Below are 19,356 nucleotides of genomic sequence, written 5' to 3' on the forward strand. Positions count from 1 at the left end.
TAGTCATCCCAGACTGTCTCTACCCTCTGTTGGGGTAAAACTTACTCTTCAAGATGGGGACCTGGATGCACTTCCTGCCCAACAGGCCACAGCTAACTGGCTCAAAAGGAGAGCCCGTGGGTGGAGGAAAGACCTCTCTGACTGATCCCCGCTGGGAGCCAAGGCTACCTGATTTATAGAAGGGAGCAGTTTTCTCCATCAACGTCAGAGATGAGTGGGTGTTACGGTGGTGGACCGCACAAATGTCATCTGAGCTAAACCTCTACCCCTGGGCACATTTGTACAGAAATCGGAGCTAATTGCCCTCACCAAAGTCTTGGGATTTGAGGCCAGCAAGAAAGTTAACATCTACACAGATAGCAGGTATGCCTTTGCTACAGCCCACATCCATGGGGCTATATACCAAGAGGGAGGACTGCTCACATCAGAGGGAAAAGAAAGAAAAACACAAGCAGGAAATCTTTAATCTCTTGGATGCCCTCATGAAGCTAGCAACTGCGTGTATTATTAATTGTCCAGGACATCAGAAGGGAGGAGACTCAGTGGACCAGGGCAATAACTAGGCAGATCAAGTGTCTTAAGAAGTGGTTATGGGCCTTCAAGAGACACCCTCTCGAAATGGGACTGGACTAAGGGATGGTCTCACTTAGAATATACTGAAGAAGAAAGAACTCAGATTGCTAGTGACCCTACCAACTACTACCTAGAGAAGGAAGGGCGATGGTGTGCACAAGAAGGAAAAACTATTCTCCACAGAAAACAAGCTGAGGACTTACTTGACCAAATGCATAGATGGACCCATTTAGGGGATAAGAAGCTCATCCAAGCAGTCAAGGGATCTGAGGTATATAATGGACCTTGTAGAACAGTGTAAAGTATGTCAGCAAGTTAATGCTTATGCAGCCAAGAGCAAACAGGGCAAGAGACCTAGGGGAGAGCAGCCTGGTGTTTACTGGGAGGTCGATTTTACAGAAGTTAATCCAGGAAAATATGGTAACAAATACTTTCTAGTGTTTGTAGATACTTTGGATGGGTTGAGGCTTTCTCCACCAAGCAGGAAACAGCTACCGTGGTAGCCAAGAAGATATTAGAAGATGTTTTCCTGAGGTTCAGAGTGCCCAAGGTAATTGGATCAGATAATGGTCCAGCTTTTGTTTCTAAGGTAAGCCAGGGATTGGCAGAGATATTGGGGACTAATTGGAAGCTCTATTGTGTGTACCTTCCCCAGAGCTCAGGGCAAGTAGAGAGAATGAATAGAACCCTAAAAGAGACCTTAACTAAATTGACCTTGAAAACTGGCTCTGACTGGGTGGTGCTCCTTCCCCTGTCACAATTCTGATCCCAGAAAACACACACACACACCACCACCACCACCACCACCACCACCATTTTAACCTGATCCCTTTTGAGATACTGGGCCTTCCTTAGAGGTATCCCAATTCACTGGTAGGAATATCTTCTTGAGGCTCCAAGCCCTTCAGTCAATACAACATGAGAATTGGCCCAACCTGTCTGCCTTAAATGCTCCAGGGATGCAAGAGACCCCTCAGCACTTCCAGACTGGTGACTGGGTCTATGTTGGGAGGCACTGGGCACAATTGCTGGAACCCCAGTGGAAGGAACCATTCCTGGTGCTGCTAACTACTCCCACAGCCCTCAAGGTGGATGGCATTGCAGCCTGGGTGCACACTTCTCATGTGCTCTCTGGGGATCTTTGCTGGATGGTACCCAAGATAGACAAGCCACTCAAGTTCTAGATTTTTCACACCTCCATCAGATGAGAGACACCATGAAATGGCTATGGTACTTCCTCCTGCCTGGCTGCTTTATAGCCTTAACCCCCCACCAACCCTTCAATCTGACTTAGATAGTTGAGAACCCCAAGATGGGATACCGGGCTCCATTCAAAACCGCCAAACAACCTGTGGGTGGCTCCTGGTTTCCTGACCTAATATTTGATCTATGTAAACTGGCTGAGGGTTCATGGCCAGATTCTGACACTCAGAAGTCCCTAAGGAACACATATCCTAGCTGCCAATGGAGAACATTCTACAGCTGCCCCGAGGAAAGAGGACCTTCAAGTGTGGATAACCAGAGCAATTGTACTGTGTGGCATGAGAATGTGAGATAATAATCCCTGGACGAGCTCACGGGAGGACCCTGTTACCATAGCTAGAGAAGGCACAGATACACTGGTAAAGCTTAAGTTTTCAGACGAAGGAAAATGGACAAAGGGATTGGAAACTGGAAAGTCCTGGGGTCTTAGACTATGGGTCAGAGGAGGATATCATCCCGGGTTACTTTATACCATTAGACTTTTGGTACAGCCATTTACTGACCATTTACCCATAGCACTGGAACCTAACCCAGAGTTAGCAGCCTCTAAGCCAATATTGACCCAACCTAGCCCCTCAGAGCAACTTTCCTCTAGAACCTCAACCCCCATTCCTTTTCTCAAGTCCTCTGAACCAGTAGATTCTACTCACCAGTAGTCTATGTTAAAATCCTTTCAGATCCTAAATGCCTCACAGTTGGAACTCACCACCTCATGCTGGTTATGTTACAATGTAAAACCTCCCTTTTATGAGGGAATTGGGCTGGTTGCAGAGTGTAGTGTAACATTTCAGAAGACCATGAGACAAGCAGATGGTCACAAGAGGTGCCTGAGTTGACCATACAGGCCATGTCATGCCAAGTCTGCTGTATCAGAGATGTTCCAACTACCTATCTACAGTTATGTAACCAGACTAACTCTTCTGTACCTTCAAGATGGATAGTCCCCCGTGATCAAGCCTGGTGGGCTTGCACCATGGTGTTGACCCCAAGCATGCATGGCAAAATTCTCAATTCCTCCCACCCTAAACGATTTTGTGTGCTAGTTCAGTGCCTCAAATAACCTATTATTCTGAAGAAACTATCCTCCTGGCTCTATTAGAGAACCCAACTAGAGATCTAATGGTGTAGAAAAAAGAACCTGTCTCTTTGACATTGGCTCTAATTTTGGAGGTAGGCTTAGCCTGGGCAAGTACTGGGATTGTGTCATTAACCCTACAAGATAAGAATTATACTAGCCTCAAGGCAGATATTGATGAAGATATTCAACATCTAGAGAAATCCACCTCCCATTGTGGAGAAAGAGGAACACTCCTTCATTGGTGGTGGGACTGTAAGCTGGTACAACCACTCTGGAAATCAGTTTGGCAGTTCCTCCAGAAATTGGACATAGTACTACCAGAGGACCCAGCTATACCACTCCTGAGCATATACCCAGAAGATGCTCCAACATGTAATAAGGACATATGCTCCACCATGTTCATAGCAGCCTCATTTATAATAGCCAGAAACTGGAAACAACCCAGATGTCCCTCAACAGAGGAATGGGTACAGAAAATGTGGTAATCTACACAATGGAGTATTACTCAGCTATTAAAAACAATGGATTTATGAAATTCTTAGGGAAATGGATGGATCTGGAGAATATCATCCTGAGTGAGGTAACCCAATCACAAAAGAACACACATGGTATGCATTCTCTGATAAGTGGATATTAGCCCAGAAGATTGGAATACACAAAGTACAAACCACAAACCACAAGAAACTGAAGAAGGAAGACCAAAATGTGGATACTTCATTCCTTCTTAAAAGGGGGAAGAAAATACCCCTGGGAGGAGTTGTAGAGACAAACTATGGAGCAGAGACTAAAGGAAGGACAATTCAGGGACTGCTCCACCCGGGAATCCTTCCTTTCAATCATCAAATCTAGACACTGTTGTGGATACCAGCAAGTACTGGGTGACAGGAACCTGATATAGCTGTCTTCTGAGAGGCTCTGACAGTACCTGACTAATACAGAAGTAGAGGCTCATAGCCATCCATTGGATTGAGTACAGGGTCCCCAATGAAGGAACTAGAGAAAGGACCCTTAGGATGAACAACAATATGAACTAACTAATACCCTCAGAGCTCCCAGGGACTAAAACACCAACCAAAGAGTACACATGGTGGGACTGATGGCTCCAGTAGCGTATGTATGGTAGAGAATGGCCAAGCTGGTCATCAATGGGAGGAGAGGCTGTTGGTCCTGTGAAGGTTCTGTGCCCCAGTGTAGGGGAATGCCAGGGCCAGTTATCAGCAGGGGGTGGGATGGTGAGCAGGGGGAGGGAGGAGGGAACAGGGGTTTGCTTTAGTTTTTTATTTTATTTTATTTTATTTCATTTCATTTCATTTTATTTTTTGGAGGGGAGTGTGGGGAAGGAGATATTGTAAATAAAGAAACATCTGGGGCTGGTGAGATGGCTGAGCAGGTAAGAGCACTGACTGCTCTTCCGAAGGTCATGAGTTCCAATTCCAGCAACCATATGGTGACTCACAACCACCCGTAATGAGATTGGACACCCTCTTCTGATGTGTCTGAAAACAGCTACAGTCAATTATGCCGGAGCGAGCGAGCGGGACCGGCAGAGATCCTGAGTCCAATTCCCAGCAGCCAAACACATGATGGCTCACGGCCATCTCTACAGCTACAGTGTACTCATACACATAAAAGTAAATAAAATAAATCTAAAAGTCCCAGGGTTTGATTTAAAAAAAAAGAAACATCTAATAAAAAAAAGAAAAAGTAATGTTGATTCCCTGGGAGAGATTGTATTATTGTATTACAGAATAGCAGAGGGATAGATTTGGTAGATATTGATCTCCTGCTATTGTTGACCTTTGGACTCTGCATATTGAACAAGATAATAGCTTTCATAAAAGAAAGAACAGGAGCAGTACAACTGATTGTCCCGTGCCAACAATATGTGTTAGTTACCCAAGACCCCTGAGCATAGCACCAGGACTGGAGCTTGTACAAGAAAAGGGGGGCAATGAGGGGCCATAAGGGCTTTTCCAGTCCCACACCCTCCTTACAGCTCCCCCTCCCACATGGGGTCAAGGCTAGGCCAAGTTCCATTCTCCACCCACAGGAAAATTTTTGAGTAAAACCATTCTCAGAATGTACTGACTGATCTGGAAATTCCCAGGTAGGGTTCAAATGCATGCCATGCTTGCTAGCCAATGGATTTAAAAAGGTCAATATACTTAACCAATAAGTTTGAACTATAAACTTGCTGATGTAACCTGTGCCCCTAAAAAGTATAAAAACTGCTTGTAACAGCCATAATAATAATAATAGTAATTATTATTATTATTATTATTATTATTATTATTATTATTATTTCAGAGCCAATTTTCTGCTGCCATCTTGCCTTCTCCCTCTCATGCTCTCTGTCTCTGCATCTCTTATTAGCTCTGCCTCCCTTTTCCCTGTCCAGTCACCAGCCTCCTGCTACCTTAATGTGACTGGACAGGGAAAATCCTGCAACAAGGGGTGACCTAGATTTCTAACTGAGAATTCAACAATCAATGGCTCTACTCAAAGCAGTTTTTCCAGTTATGAACCTCTGTATTAGCTACTGCAAAAGGAAGCTCCTCTGTCTAAGATTAAGAGTAGCACTTATCTATGGAATAAGCATAAAAATTTGGAAGGCAGTTTGACAGCATGTCTGTTTAGCAGAACAACAATGACAGGTTCTGCCCTAGGGATTATGACCTCTCCAGCCCAGGACCTTGGATCAAGTTCACAGTGCCAGGCATGTATTTTCTCTCATGGATCAAACCTCAAGTCTAGTCACAAAGGAGCTGGATATTCCCATGCCTACACATCTCCACTGAAACAATGGTTATATCTTGCCTGGATAGCTGTTATTGGATTTCATAAAGTTTATAGTAAAAGGTTTTAATAAGAAAAAATTTCAATGCTAAACTGCGTGGAATATTTGAGGGCAGTAGAATGTTAAATCATTGCTTCATCCTTTTAAACAAAATTCTTCTTAATTTGCCAGTGTGTGCCAGTGTTATAACTGGCACAGTCGTATCCACTGGGAACAATGAAAAGTTAGCACAGCTGTTTGACACAGTTCCAGCAAGCTGAGCCGAATGCTGCAACTGCTGTCACTCTGCCTCTGACTTTTGTGTTTTGGTCTCTGCTTGTTGCATTCTTGAAGGCCTTTCTGCATTATGATTCATTTTATGTCTGAGTTTTTTTCTTTTCTTAGGAAAGCTATAAACTTAACTTTATCTGACTCTGTTTGAAAGGCTTCCTATGCCCTAGAGGTCATGATATGCACAAATAATGGACTACAACTCCAGGAATCTACTTGGGGTATCTGCCCCTAAGCAAAAAAACAGTATAGCTGGTGCAGGATAAGCAGAGACAATTGACAAACCATAACTGGTCAGGAAAATTGGTTGTGGATCCAAGGCCCCCCTTTCAATATGCTTAGAGCCCTGTGAAAATGTAGCTTAAAGCTAGGTGGCCATACAGGGTATATTGCTGTAGGAATAGAAGAATTCCTTTTTCTACTTTATAGCATAGATGATGAGACAATATATTAAAAAGCATAAGGAATTAGTATTTGCTATTCATAAAAACACACCAGTTCAGATATTTTCTGTTTGGAATGGTTTAAAACTGAAAATACTGCCAGCCTAAGAGCAGACTTCCATTCATTGAATGTATTGGCTTTAGAGGAGACATTCTTTAGATTCTTTAAATTGGAGTTATAAGGCTGATAGCAAAAATAAAATCTGTTCTACTTGGACTCTCTAATTGTAACTGAACTTGTAACCTTGGACATGTAATGACAAATCAAACACAAAGTCTATACTTCCTAGATATTCCTTTGTCTGTCTGTGTTTGTGAAACCTATATAAATAACCATGTGATCTGATTGCTAGTCAGTGAGAGCTGTAAGATTCTCCTGACCACCATACCTCTATCACCCTCATTTTGCTGACTCCTCTCTCAGGCCACCCTGTCAATGGCCCAGTGCTGCCCCCCGCGCCCCAGCCTATAGCTTCTTAACATAATACATATTTTCTTTCACTCACCTAGATTAATGGATATAAAACTGTGGAGGATTTTAGTTCTTTCCCTTCTGGGTGCTAAAGACTAATTCTAATTACTCCCACTTTTGGTCTTGCAGACAGGAGACAACCCTGAAGAATGGCCCCAGAGACCTGCATGCCAGAACCCATGTGCCTCATTGAGAATGTAAAAGGACAACTGAGAGCCAATCAGAAGGCCCTGGAGATCCTGTCGGCCATCACACAGCCTGTGGTCGTGGTGGCGATCGTGGGCCTCTACCGCACAGGCAAATCCTACCTGATGAACAGGCTGGCTGGGAAGAGAACAGGTGAGTGTCAACAACAAAGCTGTGTTGGGTCCCCCCTTGTCCATCACATCTTCAGCTTCTAGCATGAAGATGTGAAGAATATAATATGTCAGGCACAGTTGAGTTGGTTGTTTATTTGTTGTTTGTCTTTGAGACAGGGTCCTGCTGTGTAACTCAAGCTGTCTTTGAACTCATGATCCTCTTGCCTCCATACTGCCATCACAAGGGCTCATAGTTTTCCTATTAAAAATATAAATCATTCCATTTCTAGATGAAAGCAGTAATGCAAATTGCTAATTTATGTACTAATAAACTTTAACACACTATAAAGATGTTTATATAAACTGGTGTCTAAATCTAAAAGTTGTAATCTACATTGTGTGAGATTTTTCTATTATTTCAAAATAACAAAATTTGTAACTATTGTCAAATATACAGTTTTGTGCTAGTAAGTAAATTTATATTTTTGTGTATCCATCACCCCTATCTATCTCTAGAGCTATCTCATTTCCCACAGAGAAGTAGAATCCATCAGTTGCCCATCTCCTACCATTATCTGATATTCTGTGGTTATAAATTTAACTGCAATGGAAAAAATAAAATAAGTGGACTCATTATATGTCCCTTTGTAACTAGCTTCTTTCACTTAGCATGATAGTGTCAAGATTTAACATTACTAGAACATGTATCAAGTTTTCTTCCTTTTCAGGGCTCAGTAATCACATGGGTATAATAATTTTGTTATCTATTTATCTGTACATAAAAACTTTTGGCTGCTATGAGTAATGCTAATACAAACTTGGGTATAAAAATTTTTTTTTGAGTTCATGAAATTATTTTGGGTTGTATTCTGCTTACTGCTGTGATCAAATACCTGAGTGAAGCAACTTTAAGAAGAAAGATTTACTATGACTGACAGTTAAAGGGCTATCAGTTCATTACAGCAAGGAAGAATCAACACACTAGCTGTGCAACACCCACGTTAGGGTCACTATGAACCATCGAAGGTCCTCTTCTTCCAGCCTCCTTCCAGCCAACCTTCACCTTTCAAAGGTCCATGCCTCTAAAAATTGATGCTATTCACTGGGGAATCAATGATTAAAACATACGAATATAAAAGAGACATTTAACTCACAAACCATAACATTCTGCCTCTAGGCCCTACTGGCTCATGGCCATATCAGAATGAAAAATTCATTGACTTCAATTTTGAGAGTTCTCATAGTCTAAACTTCTAATAGCATATAAAAGTTCAATGTGTCTTCTGAGATTCAAGGCAAACTTTTCATTGTGACCACCAGGAAAATGAAAATACCAGTTATATGCTTCTAATACATGATGGTGCAAAATAAAAATTCTCATTCTGAAGAGATAAATATCAGAAGGAGAGGCCACACCAAAATGAGAGTACAGCCCAGGCAAAGACCAGGGACTACACCCAGCATCAGTATAGGAGGAGGGTTCATATCCGTGTACTACATATAGACTGGCTCCACTCAGAGCTGAAAGTTTTCTTAGTGGATGCTCCACAGTCCTGTCATTTCCTGCATCCTGGGTCTCCACCTCAATTTATGCTTAACCTTTACAGCTTTCCACACAGGATTTCTACTGTTTCTGCAACCTTGCTGCATGGCTTGATAGACATGTGCCTTGTGCATGCGATATCACTGTTGAAGCTTTGGTTACAATTATCTGCCCTGGTCTTTAGTGTGCTAATTTTATATCAATTCCTTGAAATACTGCTACTATTTTCTTTTCGTCTATGTTTGGTAGGCTTCTCTCTGGGCTCCACTGTGCAGTCTCACACCAAGGGCATCTGGATGTGGTGTGTGCCTCATCCCAGGAAGGCAGGCCGTACCCTAGTTCTGCTTGACACCGAGGGCCTAGGAGATGTGGAGAAAGTAAGAATGGAAAGATCAATTTGTAATTCATCCCTTCTTCCCTTGCATTAGATAGCTTTTAATGCCATTTCATTTTTATTTTCCTGAAGTGGGGGTGGTCTAAGTTTAGCTACCAGAGTTGAGGAAAAATTTTACAAGATGGATCATAGAGAAGCAATGTGTTTAATACACCGTGGTCACAGAGCAACAGGCGAGTGGTATTAATAAGAATCATAAACAAAAATAAACATAAAATTGCCAAAATCTTTGCAAACTTTTATTTGAATGTGGATGTCTTGCATAGGTCATAAATATTACATATATTTTTCTAATTCTTCTAAAACACTCTCTGTGATCATACTTTTGTTGTAGTTGATCTGGAAAGTTTCATGGACAAACATACTCCTGACACATGTGTGTTCTGACTTCCAGGGTGACAACCAGAATGACTGCTGGATCTTTGCCCTGGCTATTCTTCTAAGCAGCACCTTTGTCTACAACAGCATGGGAGCCATCAACCAGCAGGCCATGGACCAACTGCAGTATCCTCTTTGTAGCACAGAGCATAAATACACACACACACACACACACACACACACACACACACACACACACACACCACACACACATCCAGTTGATAATTGAGTCAGAAGAAAGCAACTCAGGGTGTGGGATTAGATGAGGTCAGCGTTGAAGATTTGGACCCTGTTCATCCATTCTTCCTTAGCTTCTTGGATATGTGACAGAGCTGACAGATCGGATCAGAACAACATCCTCACCTCATAGCAATGGAGTTGAGTCTTCAGCTGAGTTTGTGAGCTTCTTCCCTGACTTTGTGTGGACTCTAAGAGATATGACTGTAAAGCTGGAAGCAGATGGACAAATGCTCACAGCAGATGAGTACCTGGAGAATTCCCTAAAGCTTAAGCAAGGTACCTGGATTGTTTATTGGAAAATAGGCAGGAGAATACCAGGCACTTTTTCCATGTCCTGATAGTCCCTATTTTACTTTTCATTCCCAGATTATTTTAAATGTAGTTCCTGGTATCTGTCTCAATATGTTAATTTTAATTATAGTGTTCCCTGGTGTTGGAGGCACATTCATTCTGTGATCAGAGTGTTTTAATCTCTTTCTTAGGCCATGTAGAGATGCACACTGCCAAAAACTTGGAGCAGAAAGAACTTTTATTAGGAGAATCTCATAAGCTGCACATGAACATAATTCTAGCTGTGTGGCTATAGTTTTATCTCTAACTCCATCTCTATCTATCTATCTATCTATCTATCTATCTATCTATCTATCTATCTATATCTATATTTACTTTCTGTAGGTACCAGTGAGGAAGATAAAAAGTACAACCTACCGCGACTCTGTATTCGAAAGTTCTTCCCCAGGAAGAAATGCTTTGTCTTTTATCCGCCCACTGAGTGGAAGAAGCTCTCTGAGCTGGAGAGCCTGCAAGAGAAGGAGTTAGATCCTGAATTTTTGCAACAGGCAGCTGACTTCTGTTCCTTCATCTTCAGCTCTTCTAAGACTAAAACACTCTCAGGAGGCATCAAAGTCAATGGAGCTCGTGAGTCTTCTGCCCAGTCCTTACTGAAAGCTTTAGAGAGTTTGGTGCTAAATAACAACCACCTGCTTCACTTTTGACAGTATTTTTTCCCCAAATTCCCGATATCCTCAAGTAATATTTAAATTTTGATGTAAGAAAATTCACTCTTTGAAAAGTTTATTTATATCAAAGCAAAGAGATTCTATCCGTATCCTTTCCTGGCTAATGTAGAATTGCCATCTAAAGACACATATGTGACTATTTAGTTTAAATGTAAGTTGATATTTTAAAAGTATAAATTCAATGCCCATGCCCATATTTTGAGAGATAAATGCTATATAAGGCTAGTACCTATGGATACTGAGAGTCACAGATGCAAAACATTTTGTTTACCTTAACATTCCTCTGGACAATATTGAACTTGGCAAAATTGGAAGTATGCTATTGCTAGCAGGCTTCTGGTTGGTATTTGTGCTATTGAAGGTCATATTAATTATGGACATGCTCAGAACTTCAAAACATGAGGACTACTTCATCCTAAAAGAAATATCATCATCGTTTTCTAAATGTAGGACTAGAGAAACTGGTGATCACATATATCAGTGCCATCAGCAGCGGGGATCTCCCCTGCATGGAGAATGCAGTCCTGGCTTTGGCTCAAATAGAGAACTCGGCAGCAGTGCAAAAGGCCATCAGCCACTATGACCAACAGATGAGTCAGAGGGTGCAGCTGCCCACAGAGACCCTCCAGGAGCTGCTGGACCTGCACAGGACCTGTGAGAGAGAGGCCATAGAAATCTTCTTCAGAAGTTCCTTCAAAGATGAAGACCATTCATTTAGAAAAGATTTATTGGTAAATTTATGTCAAGTTTAAATAGACAGGGACTCCGAAATTCAGAAATCTATGTGGAAATGTTGGACACGTGTTTTGAGAAGCGCTTGTTAATAGATGGTGACAGTCATCTTTTGATAATCAATACAAAGAACTTTCTCATCATGAATTCAAACTCCAAAGCTTTTGAAATATACAAACTTACAGTATCATTCTAAACACACAGATGTAGGAGATGATTGGAGGCCCCAAGCTCATAAGCTGTCTCCTGTCATCATACTGGTTTACTATCAAACTAAACAAAAGCAACGATACCTGGCCAGGCCCAGGTATCGTGTATGTGAAAATGTATTTATCACATACATTCTCTTTACAGTGATGACTTATCTGCTTTGAGTTGAACCTATTTCAATCATGTGCTGTAAAAGTAGCAGTGGCCATACTAAACACCCTTCAGATGGAGAGAGGGCTTCATGAGAAAGCCCAGGGTGAGAGAAAAGATGAGGCTCTTCATAGAGAATTGCTTCAGGTTCTGGGGTAGAATTAAGATTCCTGTTACTCTGTCTTGCTTTCTGGTTTTTGATTAAAGGCCCAGCTAGAAAAGAAGTGGACTGGCATCTGTAATGAGAACATCAACGTTTCATCAGCTCGTTGCTCAGAGTTACTTCGGGACATCTTCAGCCCACTAGAAGAAGCAGTGACAAAGGGCACCTATTCTCAGCCAGGAGGATATCTTCTCTTTGTTTGGAAGAGAGAGGAACTGAAGAAAAAGTATCTTCAGGAACCCAAGAAGGGGATACAGGTAAAGCCTTATCTATTAATGCTGACAGGCCATTTATAAATGTAGTTTGCCCTCTTGGAACACCATCATGAGCAGATGCAATTACTCATGGATGTGGGGTTTTATAAGAGCAGCACTTGGCTTCTGAGCTCATCAACAAACTATGAAGGGAGTCTATTAATGGCAAGGGCTTATCAAAGGCAGTGCATTTAAATAACATGGGTTATGAGGCAACTCATTCTGGGTTACAGCTGGATATTTGTTTTGCAGAGGACAGAAGTGCAATGGTAGTTGCTTAAGTAGAAATGATACTTTATAAGATTAGCCTTCAAGCTAGCTTGAAGGGAAGCAGGATCCAAGAGTGCAAACAAGGTCATCCCTCCTTGTCAGGTGTTACCCTGCCTTCAGTTCACTCTTTTGGTCTGTTTACATAGCTCTTATTTGCTTTCTTCATGATGTCATCATTCTTAATAATCTTTAGGCCTCATGGAACCACAGTTCTAGCGTCTCCAATAATGGACATGGTTCTCCATTTGAAGGGCAGCAACTCTGTTTCCATGTCCCTATAATTTCTTATAAGATCTTCTAGAAGGTTTGACAATTGCTTTGGTGGCAGGTGTGATAAGGAGACGAGCTCCAGTACTAAAGGAGAGCAGAGACAGACAAAGACAAGCCCTTGCTCCATGTCCTTCTGTTAACTTGTGTTCTTGGGACCCTAAGGCTGAAAAGATTCTGCAGGAATATTTGCAGTCCAATGCAACCATGGCTGAGGCACTTCTACAAAGAGACCAGGCTCTCACAGTAAAGCAAAAGGAGATCGAAGGTGAGAATTGACCCAGGAAACTCTATTTACTCTCTCTTAAAAGTTTCAACATTTGCCACTAAATCAATCGTCATTAAACCAGAGAAGAAGACCAAGGTTGCCATGACCTCTGAAGCCATTGCTGAATTTGGCAGATGCGCTCATCAACATCATGGTTTCCTCAAAGAACAAACAGTCCTGTTATGATTCCCTCTATAAAGTCCCACAGCTCACTTTTCAGAGGTCCCCCTTCTTCTCAAGGAGAGAGATGATAATGAAAAGGGATTTACTTTTCTTCCTTTTTCCTCTTCAGCGGAACGAGCGAAAGTTGACTCTGCACAGGCTACTGTAAAAATGTTGGAGGAAATGGAAAAGCAGCATGAACAGATGATGAAGGAGAAAGAGAGGTATCACCAGGAGCGAGTGAAGCAGTTGACTGAGGAGATGGAGAGGGAGAGAGCTCAGTTAGTGGAGGAGCAAGAGAGGATTCTGACCCTTAAACTGCAGGTATTGAGCTGTCTCTCAGCTTCATCACTCACTGTCCTTAGCTGAAGGCACAGCGCGGGGCTAAATTTCACAGAACACTGTAATCTCCTTTAATTTCATGATCTATTAATCCAAATGAAATCCACTTCATTAAACATTGCAGAAACCCATCCTGCCTGAACCATTAGAACACCTAAGATCTTGCAATTCTGCAGGGCTGTTTATCTGAGGGACTCAAGGCTTTCTTGTCTGTGCCTTGATAATAACGGTGGTGATTTCCCTTGGCAGTTGTAGCACCAAAGGCAGGTTCAGGTTGGCTTTTCTTCTGTCCTTCCTTCCTTCCTTCCTTCCTTCCTTCCTTCCTTCCTTCCTTCCTTCCTTCCTTCCTCCCTCTCTCTCTTCCTCTCTTCCCCTTTCTCCACAGCACGCCCGCCCCTCTGTGTCTGCATGTGTGTTTGTACATACATGTGTGTGTTAAATGATGGAGCCCATAAGAGGGAGTTCTAGATAAAAGAGAAGTTACAATGGACCCAGCCTATCTTAGAAAGGCAACTAAAAATTACATTCATCTTGTTATTCTTGAAGCTTTTTTACTCAAATTTCTTCTTAGGAACAGGAACGACTGCTCAAAGAGGGGTTGAAAGAAGAGAGTATAAAGCTGCAGAATGAGATTCAGCTTATGGAGAAAAGAAACAGGGAAAAAGGTACTTGGCCTACATCTTATTATAGTTCATGCATCCCCAAACAGAGTTTTCTCCTCTACAGTTGTGCCAGGGCACAGATTCAAGAGCAACTTGAGGGTATCAGATGATTGCCAGTAAACAAACTCTTGATGCTTGCCTATATCTTCATCCATTAAGTTTATAAACATGAAGCTCAGGTAGGAAGAAAATGTGTTACTACACACAGAACCTTTGGCGAAATTCCATCTCCAGTTGAAATGCACTTTCAGTTTTATACTCGAGATGCCATTGAAAACAGGCACTTACCTGCCAGAGTCTGACTTCCTTCCTTATGCATACCATGCTCTAGACAGCTTCAGTCCAGAGCTTTTCCCCAGAACCTTGGGATGTCACTGGAGTGTCTCACATACAAAGTGAATCAGATGGGCTGAGCAATGTCTTCAGGTGCAGCTCAGGATTGCACCTGCTCTGTCATCAATGGTCATGAGATGGAAGTCCTCATCTTCCACCAGTTAGGACACTAATCTGGCTTTAATTATAGACTATATAAATTCTCAGTTGGGTCAAGGATGCATGGTATGTAGCCAATAATCCACTGCTGGAAGGATTCTCACATCTGGACAGCAGCAAAAGGGTTAGAAGTCAAGGATTAGCATCTGCTGAATATAAAAGCCCTTTGGCTACCTACCATTGCTTTCTGTTGTTCAACGTATAGTAACACACACACACACACACATCTCAAAGGTGTTCTATAATTCATGTAAGCATTCTTGAGTAAGGCATAAATGCAGTCAACAGTCAACAGCAGTGGGATTTTTTGGGTGAAAAATTAGGGTGATAGAATTTCCTCTATGAAATAGCAACAGTAGCAGAAAGGCACTGGCACAGTAATGCTACATTAATTATATCATTCATTTTCCTTCTCAATGGTACATGAAGAAGCTGAGTCTGCCAAGGCTGCCGTGAAAATGTTGGAGGATATGTACCCTATGGATGAGAACAAAACGGCACAGAGAGGAGAAAGTCATCAGGAACAAGGGAAGCAATTACCTGAGGAGAAGAAAGTGTCTCCTGAATGCCAGGTATTCCATCCCACAAGATTTGCACAGACTAGGCAAAGAACACATAAACATTAACACAGCATGCTGACCCCATGACTGGGAAGTAGGCTGATCTGATGTTGAATAATCTATGCAGTATCTCTAAGGAAGTAGAAGGGCGATTAATGCTCTACAGCCTTGTCTTAGGATTTCTATTGCTGTGATAAAACACCATGACCAGGAGCTTTTGCGAGAATTAATAAGAAATGAATCCACCCCGAAAACTCCCTTTCCCACCTTGCCACATTCTTGTGCCTGTAACCATCCGGCCTCAACACTAAGTTCCCGCAGGTTCTTGTTATTTTCTCCCAGCAAGCTACAACATCTGGCTCACATGCAATGCTTTACACACCCCCACAATCATTCATCTAGCTATCGCTTAGTACCTGGTAAGTAATGCATGATTTTCTCTTTTTTTTTTTTTATATTAGATATTTTCTTTATTTACATGTAAATTTCTCCTTTCTCAGTTTCCCCTCCAAAAAACAAACAAACAGAAACAACAAAAACAAACCCCTGTTGCCTCCCCCCTCTCCATGCCTGCCACCCCACCCTCTCCCACTTATTCCCTGGCATTCCCCTACACTGGGGCACAGAACCTTCACAGGGCTGAGGTTCTCTCCTCCTACTGAAGATCGAATTTGCAATCCTCTACTATACACATGCTGCCAGAACAATCAGACCCATCCATGTGCAGTCCTTTATTGTTGGTTGAGACCCTGGGAGCTCTGAGGGTACTAGTTAGTTCATATTGTTGTTCGTCCTAAGGGGCTGCAAAACCCTCAGCTCCATAGGTCCTTTCTTTAACTCCTTCTTTAAGGACCCTGTCCCCAGTTCAATGGATGGCTGTGAGCCTCTACATCTGTATTAGTCAGGTACTGTCAGAGCCTCTCAGGAGATAGCTATATTTAGGCTGGCTTGCCCTTCCTTCAGTCTCTGCTCCGTAGTTAATCTCTGCAACTCCTTCTGTGGGTATTTGGTTCCCCCTTTTAAGAAGGAATGAAATGTCCACCTTTTGGTATTCCTTCTTCTTGAGTTCCTTGTGGTTTGTGGATTGTTCTTCCTGTATTCCAAACATGATTCTTAAGGCTTTAATCAGGTTTATATAATAATAAGATCACAATTTACAAGTTGCCAATACAATAATTTCAGAATCAAATAATAGAGACAATATTTTGACCGAATTAATTTAACTTTGTAAAAACCTTAGCCTCATTATAACCGCGGCGTCTGACTTGTCCTCATCATCTGACTCCACAATGAAAAACTTTTTCCTCCTGTTCCCGACCTTTCTCCTCCTCCAATACTAGCTCCACCTCTCTATTCCTGTCCAATCCCAGGCCTGTCATTGCCCTAAGGTGATTGGACAGAGAAAATGCTGCAACAAGGAGCAGCTTGGACAAAAGGGGTTTATTTCAGCTTACATCTCTCAGATCATACTCCATTATGGAGGGGAGTTAGGAAAGGAACTTGAGGAGTTAGGAACCTGGAGGCAGGAACTGAAATGGAGACCATGAAAAAGTGTTACTGCCGTGCTCCATGACTTGCTCGGCCTGCTTGCTTTCCTTTCTTTTCTTTTCTTTTCTTTTTAAGTTTTATTGGTTATCGTATTTATTTACATTTCAAATGTTATCCCCTTTCTTGGTTTCCCCTCCACAAACTCCCTATCCCATCTTCCCCCTTGCTTTTATGAGGGTGATCACTCACCCATCCACCCACCCACTCCCACCTCCCCACCCTGGCATTCCCCTACACTGGGGCATCAAGCCTTCCCAGGACCAACGGCCTCTCCGCCCACTGATGTCTGACAAGGCCATCTTCTGCTACATATGTGTCAGCTTGCTTTCTTAAACACTCCAGGACCACCTGTTTATCAACTGCTAATTCAGAAAATGCTCCACAGGCTTACCCATAGGTAATCTTACACAGGCATTTGCTCAATTGTGGTTTCCCCTTCTCAGATAACTCTAGCATGTGACGGGTTGACAAGACAAACAAATAAATAATAACAGGGCAAACAATCAGCTGAAAAACTGGGCTTAGGTGACCCAGGAATGGTGAGCATGCTGTCCTCCCATGAAAAGGCTCACCTGTGCCTAAAAGCTTAGTTTTATCTCGTGGTGTGACTGCCCTTCTCAAGCTTCAAGAATACTTCATCAACTATACTGTACATCTGTGGAAAGGCTGGAAGCCACAGGAAAACATGTTCATTGCTGCTTAAGTGCTGCTTTAGGACACAGGGACAGAAAAAGCCTTTGGTGCCCTCAGCCTGTTTGTGTCCTTAAGCATGCCTCTCACAAGGATGAAAGCAATCAACAATTAATTGTGATTCAGACATGGGACCATCATATCTTGGTTGAGATCTCAATCATCTCACTGCCAACTCTTTTCTGACAGCCTAGAAACAAAATAAACATATGCATTGTAGTGTGAAATACTAAAACAGCAATCCATGCTAATCTAAACCGGGGGCCTCTTGTTAGCTACATATTTGTTCCCCAAGCTCCCCGACTCCTGTCAAAAAGCAAGACATCTTTTCCTGCCTCTTCTCTTCCCCTCTTCTACCTGGAAGTCCTGCCTACTCCTCGCCCAGTGATTGGTTCTTAGAACTCTTTATTCATTAGGAGAAGGTTCACCTGAAGTCACCTGAGTAGTGACTTCATCCCATCCCAGGGCTCCTCATCCCAGGCAGCCCTTCTTGGGGAAGTGGAATTAGCATCAAAATACAAACAGCACCAGGGCCAGTCACAACAGTCTTGATCTAATTAAGCTATGCTGTGTCTGAGCTCTCTGGCAGTCTATTCTGTACCACTGTGAGCTCCATTCATCCTTTCCCCTTGGGCTGGAGACCAAGCACAGGATTTTTGGTCTACCAGAAATAAACCCCCAGCATCTTCCTTATCATCTCTCATTCCCTACTTTACAGTTACTCTCCTCCATGCTAGCCTAACTGCTGGCCCCCTTCTCTGTACTATTTCAAAGTCACCAACTGACTCCAGTCTGCCTTACTCTCAACAAGGCCAACTCTAGCTACATGTCTCGGGTATCTCTGGATGCTATGGCAACATACCATAGACTGGGAGGGGGTAAAATATTCTTCTTGTACCTCACATGGGCAAGGAGTCCATAATCAAGGTCTTGTGAGAGTCAGTGTCTGGTTAGGTCACCCATCTTGGTTCACAGACTGCTGTGTTCTTCCCATGTCTTCATATGGTGCTGCAGAAAGCTCTGGTCTCTGTTTTCATATAAGGATACTAATCATCAGAACTCCTCCAGTTCAATGTCATCTAAGGCTGATGATCTGGGAAGTGCTCCCATCCACACTGAGTATCAGGGCCTCAGAATATAAATGGCAGGGTACAGTCTGTAGGTTGCTGTCTGTAAGCAGCTGAGGTAAAGTGAAATGTAAGGCTGGAGCCTGTGATTAGGCAATGGAAAAATAAGGCAGGGCTAAAAGTTTTAGAGAGGGGACAGAGATGCAGAGAGAGGGGAGAAAGATAGTGAAGGACAAAGTAAGATGATGAACTGGATCCATGTGGCCTGAAATAGTCACAGGTAGCTATGCATATCATGGAAGAGCAATAGAATAATATAGGACATATTTGTCTAATCTAGGTGGGCAGCTTGTGTCAATATCAATTGAGTTTTAAGTTCTTTGTGTGGGCATTTTGGAGGTTACAAATATGACTGATAAATTACAAGCCTCTGGAGTCTTAATTATAAGGGGTTAGGGGGTTAGAGCTGGCGGCCACCAGTCTAGGCAGGCAAGGCACAGGGAAAGATGGCTTAGGAAATGTGAGTAACCTTAACAGTGGGTACCTGAGAAGACCGCAGCTTACAGCTCCCAGTTGGGGAGGGGAGACTGCGTTGCTGGTGAATAGCCAGCATTAGCATGGGTTGTTTTTTATAATCACATGCAACAATAGTCATCTAATATAGTTTTTATGATATATAATTTCAATATCAAACATTCCATTTCCCTATTCAATGCTTGTTTTTATGTGCACATATACATGTATTTAGTA

At 42.4% G+C, this 19,356-nt stretch overlaps 2 protein-coding genes across 4 annotated transcripts in view; both read left to right on the forward strand.

The window, feature by feature from the left end:
• The window catches only part of Mcph1 (microcephalin 1), a 401,136-nt gene that overhangs the window by 184,298 nt on the left and 197,482 nt on the right, over nucleotides 1-19,356 (forward strand). The gene's annotated exons all lie outside the window — the stretch shown is intronic.
• LOC116070722 overlaps nucleotides 1-19,356 on the forward strand; it is a 54,267-nt gene that overhangs the window by 7,691 nt on the left and 27,220 nt on the right. The window contains exons 2-12 of the mRNA XM_031342171.1: nucleotides 7,026-7,235; nucleotides 8,988-9,115; nucleotides 9,527-9,636; nucleotides 9,830-10,026; nucleotides 10,426-10,668; nucleotides 11,220-11,500; nucleotides 12,069-12,281; nucleotides 12,981-13,083; nucleotides 13,376-13,569; nucleotides 14,159-14,252; nucleotides 15,171-15,313. Of these exons, the coding sequence (XP_031198031.1) occupies nucleotides 7,046-7,235; nucleotides 8,988-9,115; nucleotides 9,527-9,636; nucleotides 9,830-10,026; nucleotides 10,426-10,668; nucleotides 11,220-11,500; nucleotides 12,069-12,281; nucleotides 12,981-13,083; nucleotides 13,376-13,569; nucleotides 14,159-14,252; nucleotides 15,171-15,313 (1,896 nt within the window). The 5' untranslated portion in view covers nucleotides 7,026-7,045. The remainder of the gene's footprint in view (nucleotides 1-7,025; nucleotides 7,236-8,987; nucleotides 9,116-9,526; nucleotides 9,637-9,829; nucleotides 10,027-10,425; nucleotides 10,669-11,219; nucleotides 11,501-12,068; nucleotides 12,282-12,980; nucleotides 13,084-13,375; nucleotides 13,570-14,158; nucleotides 14,253-15,170; nucleotides 15,314-19,356) is intronic.

The sequence above is a fragment of the Mastomys coucha genome, unplaced genomic scaffold (assembly GCF_008632895.1).
Source record: "Mastomys coucha isolate ucsf_1 unplaced genomic scaffold, UCSF_Mcou_1 pScaffold22, whole genome shotgun sequence".
NCBI lineage: Eukaryota > Metazoa > Chordata > Mammalia > Rodentia > Muridae > Mastomys > Mastomys coucha.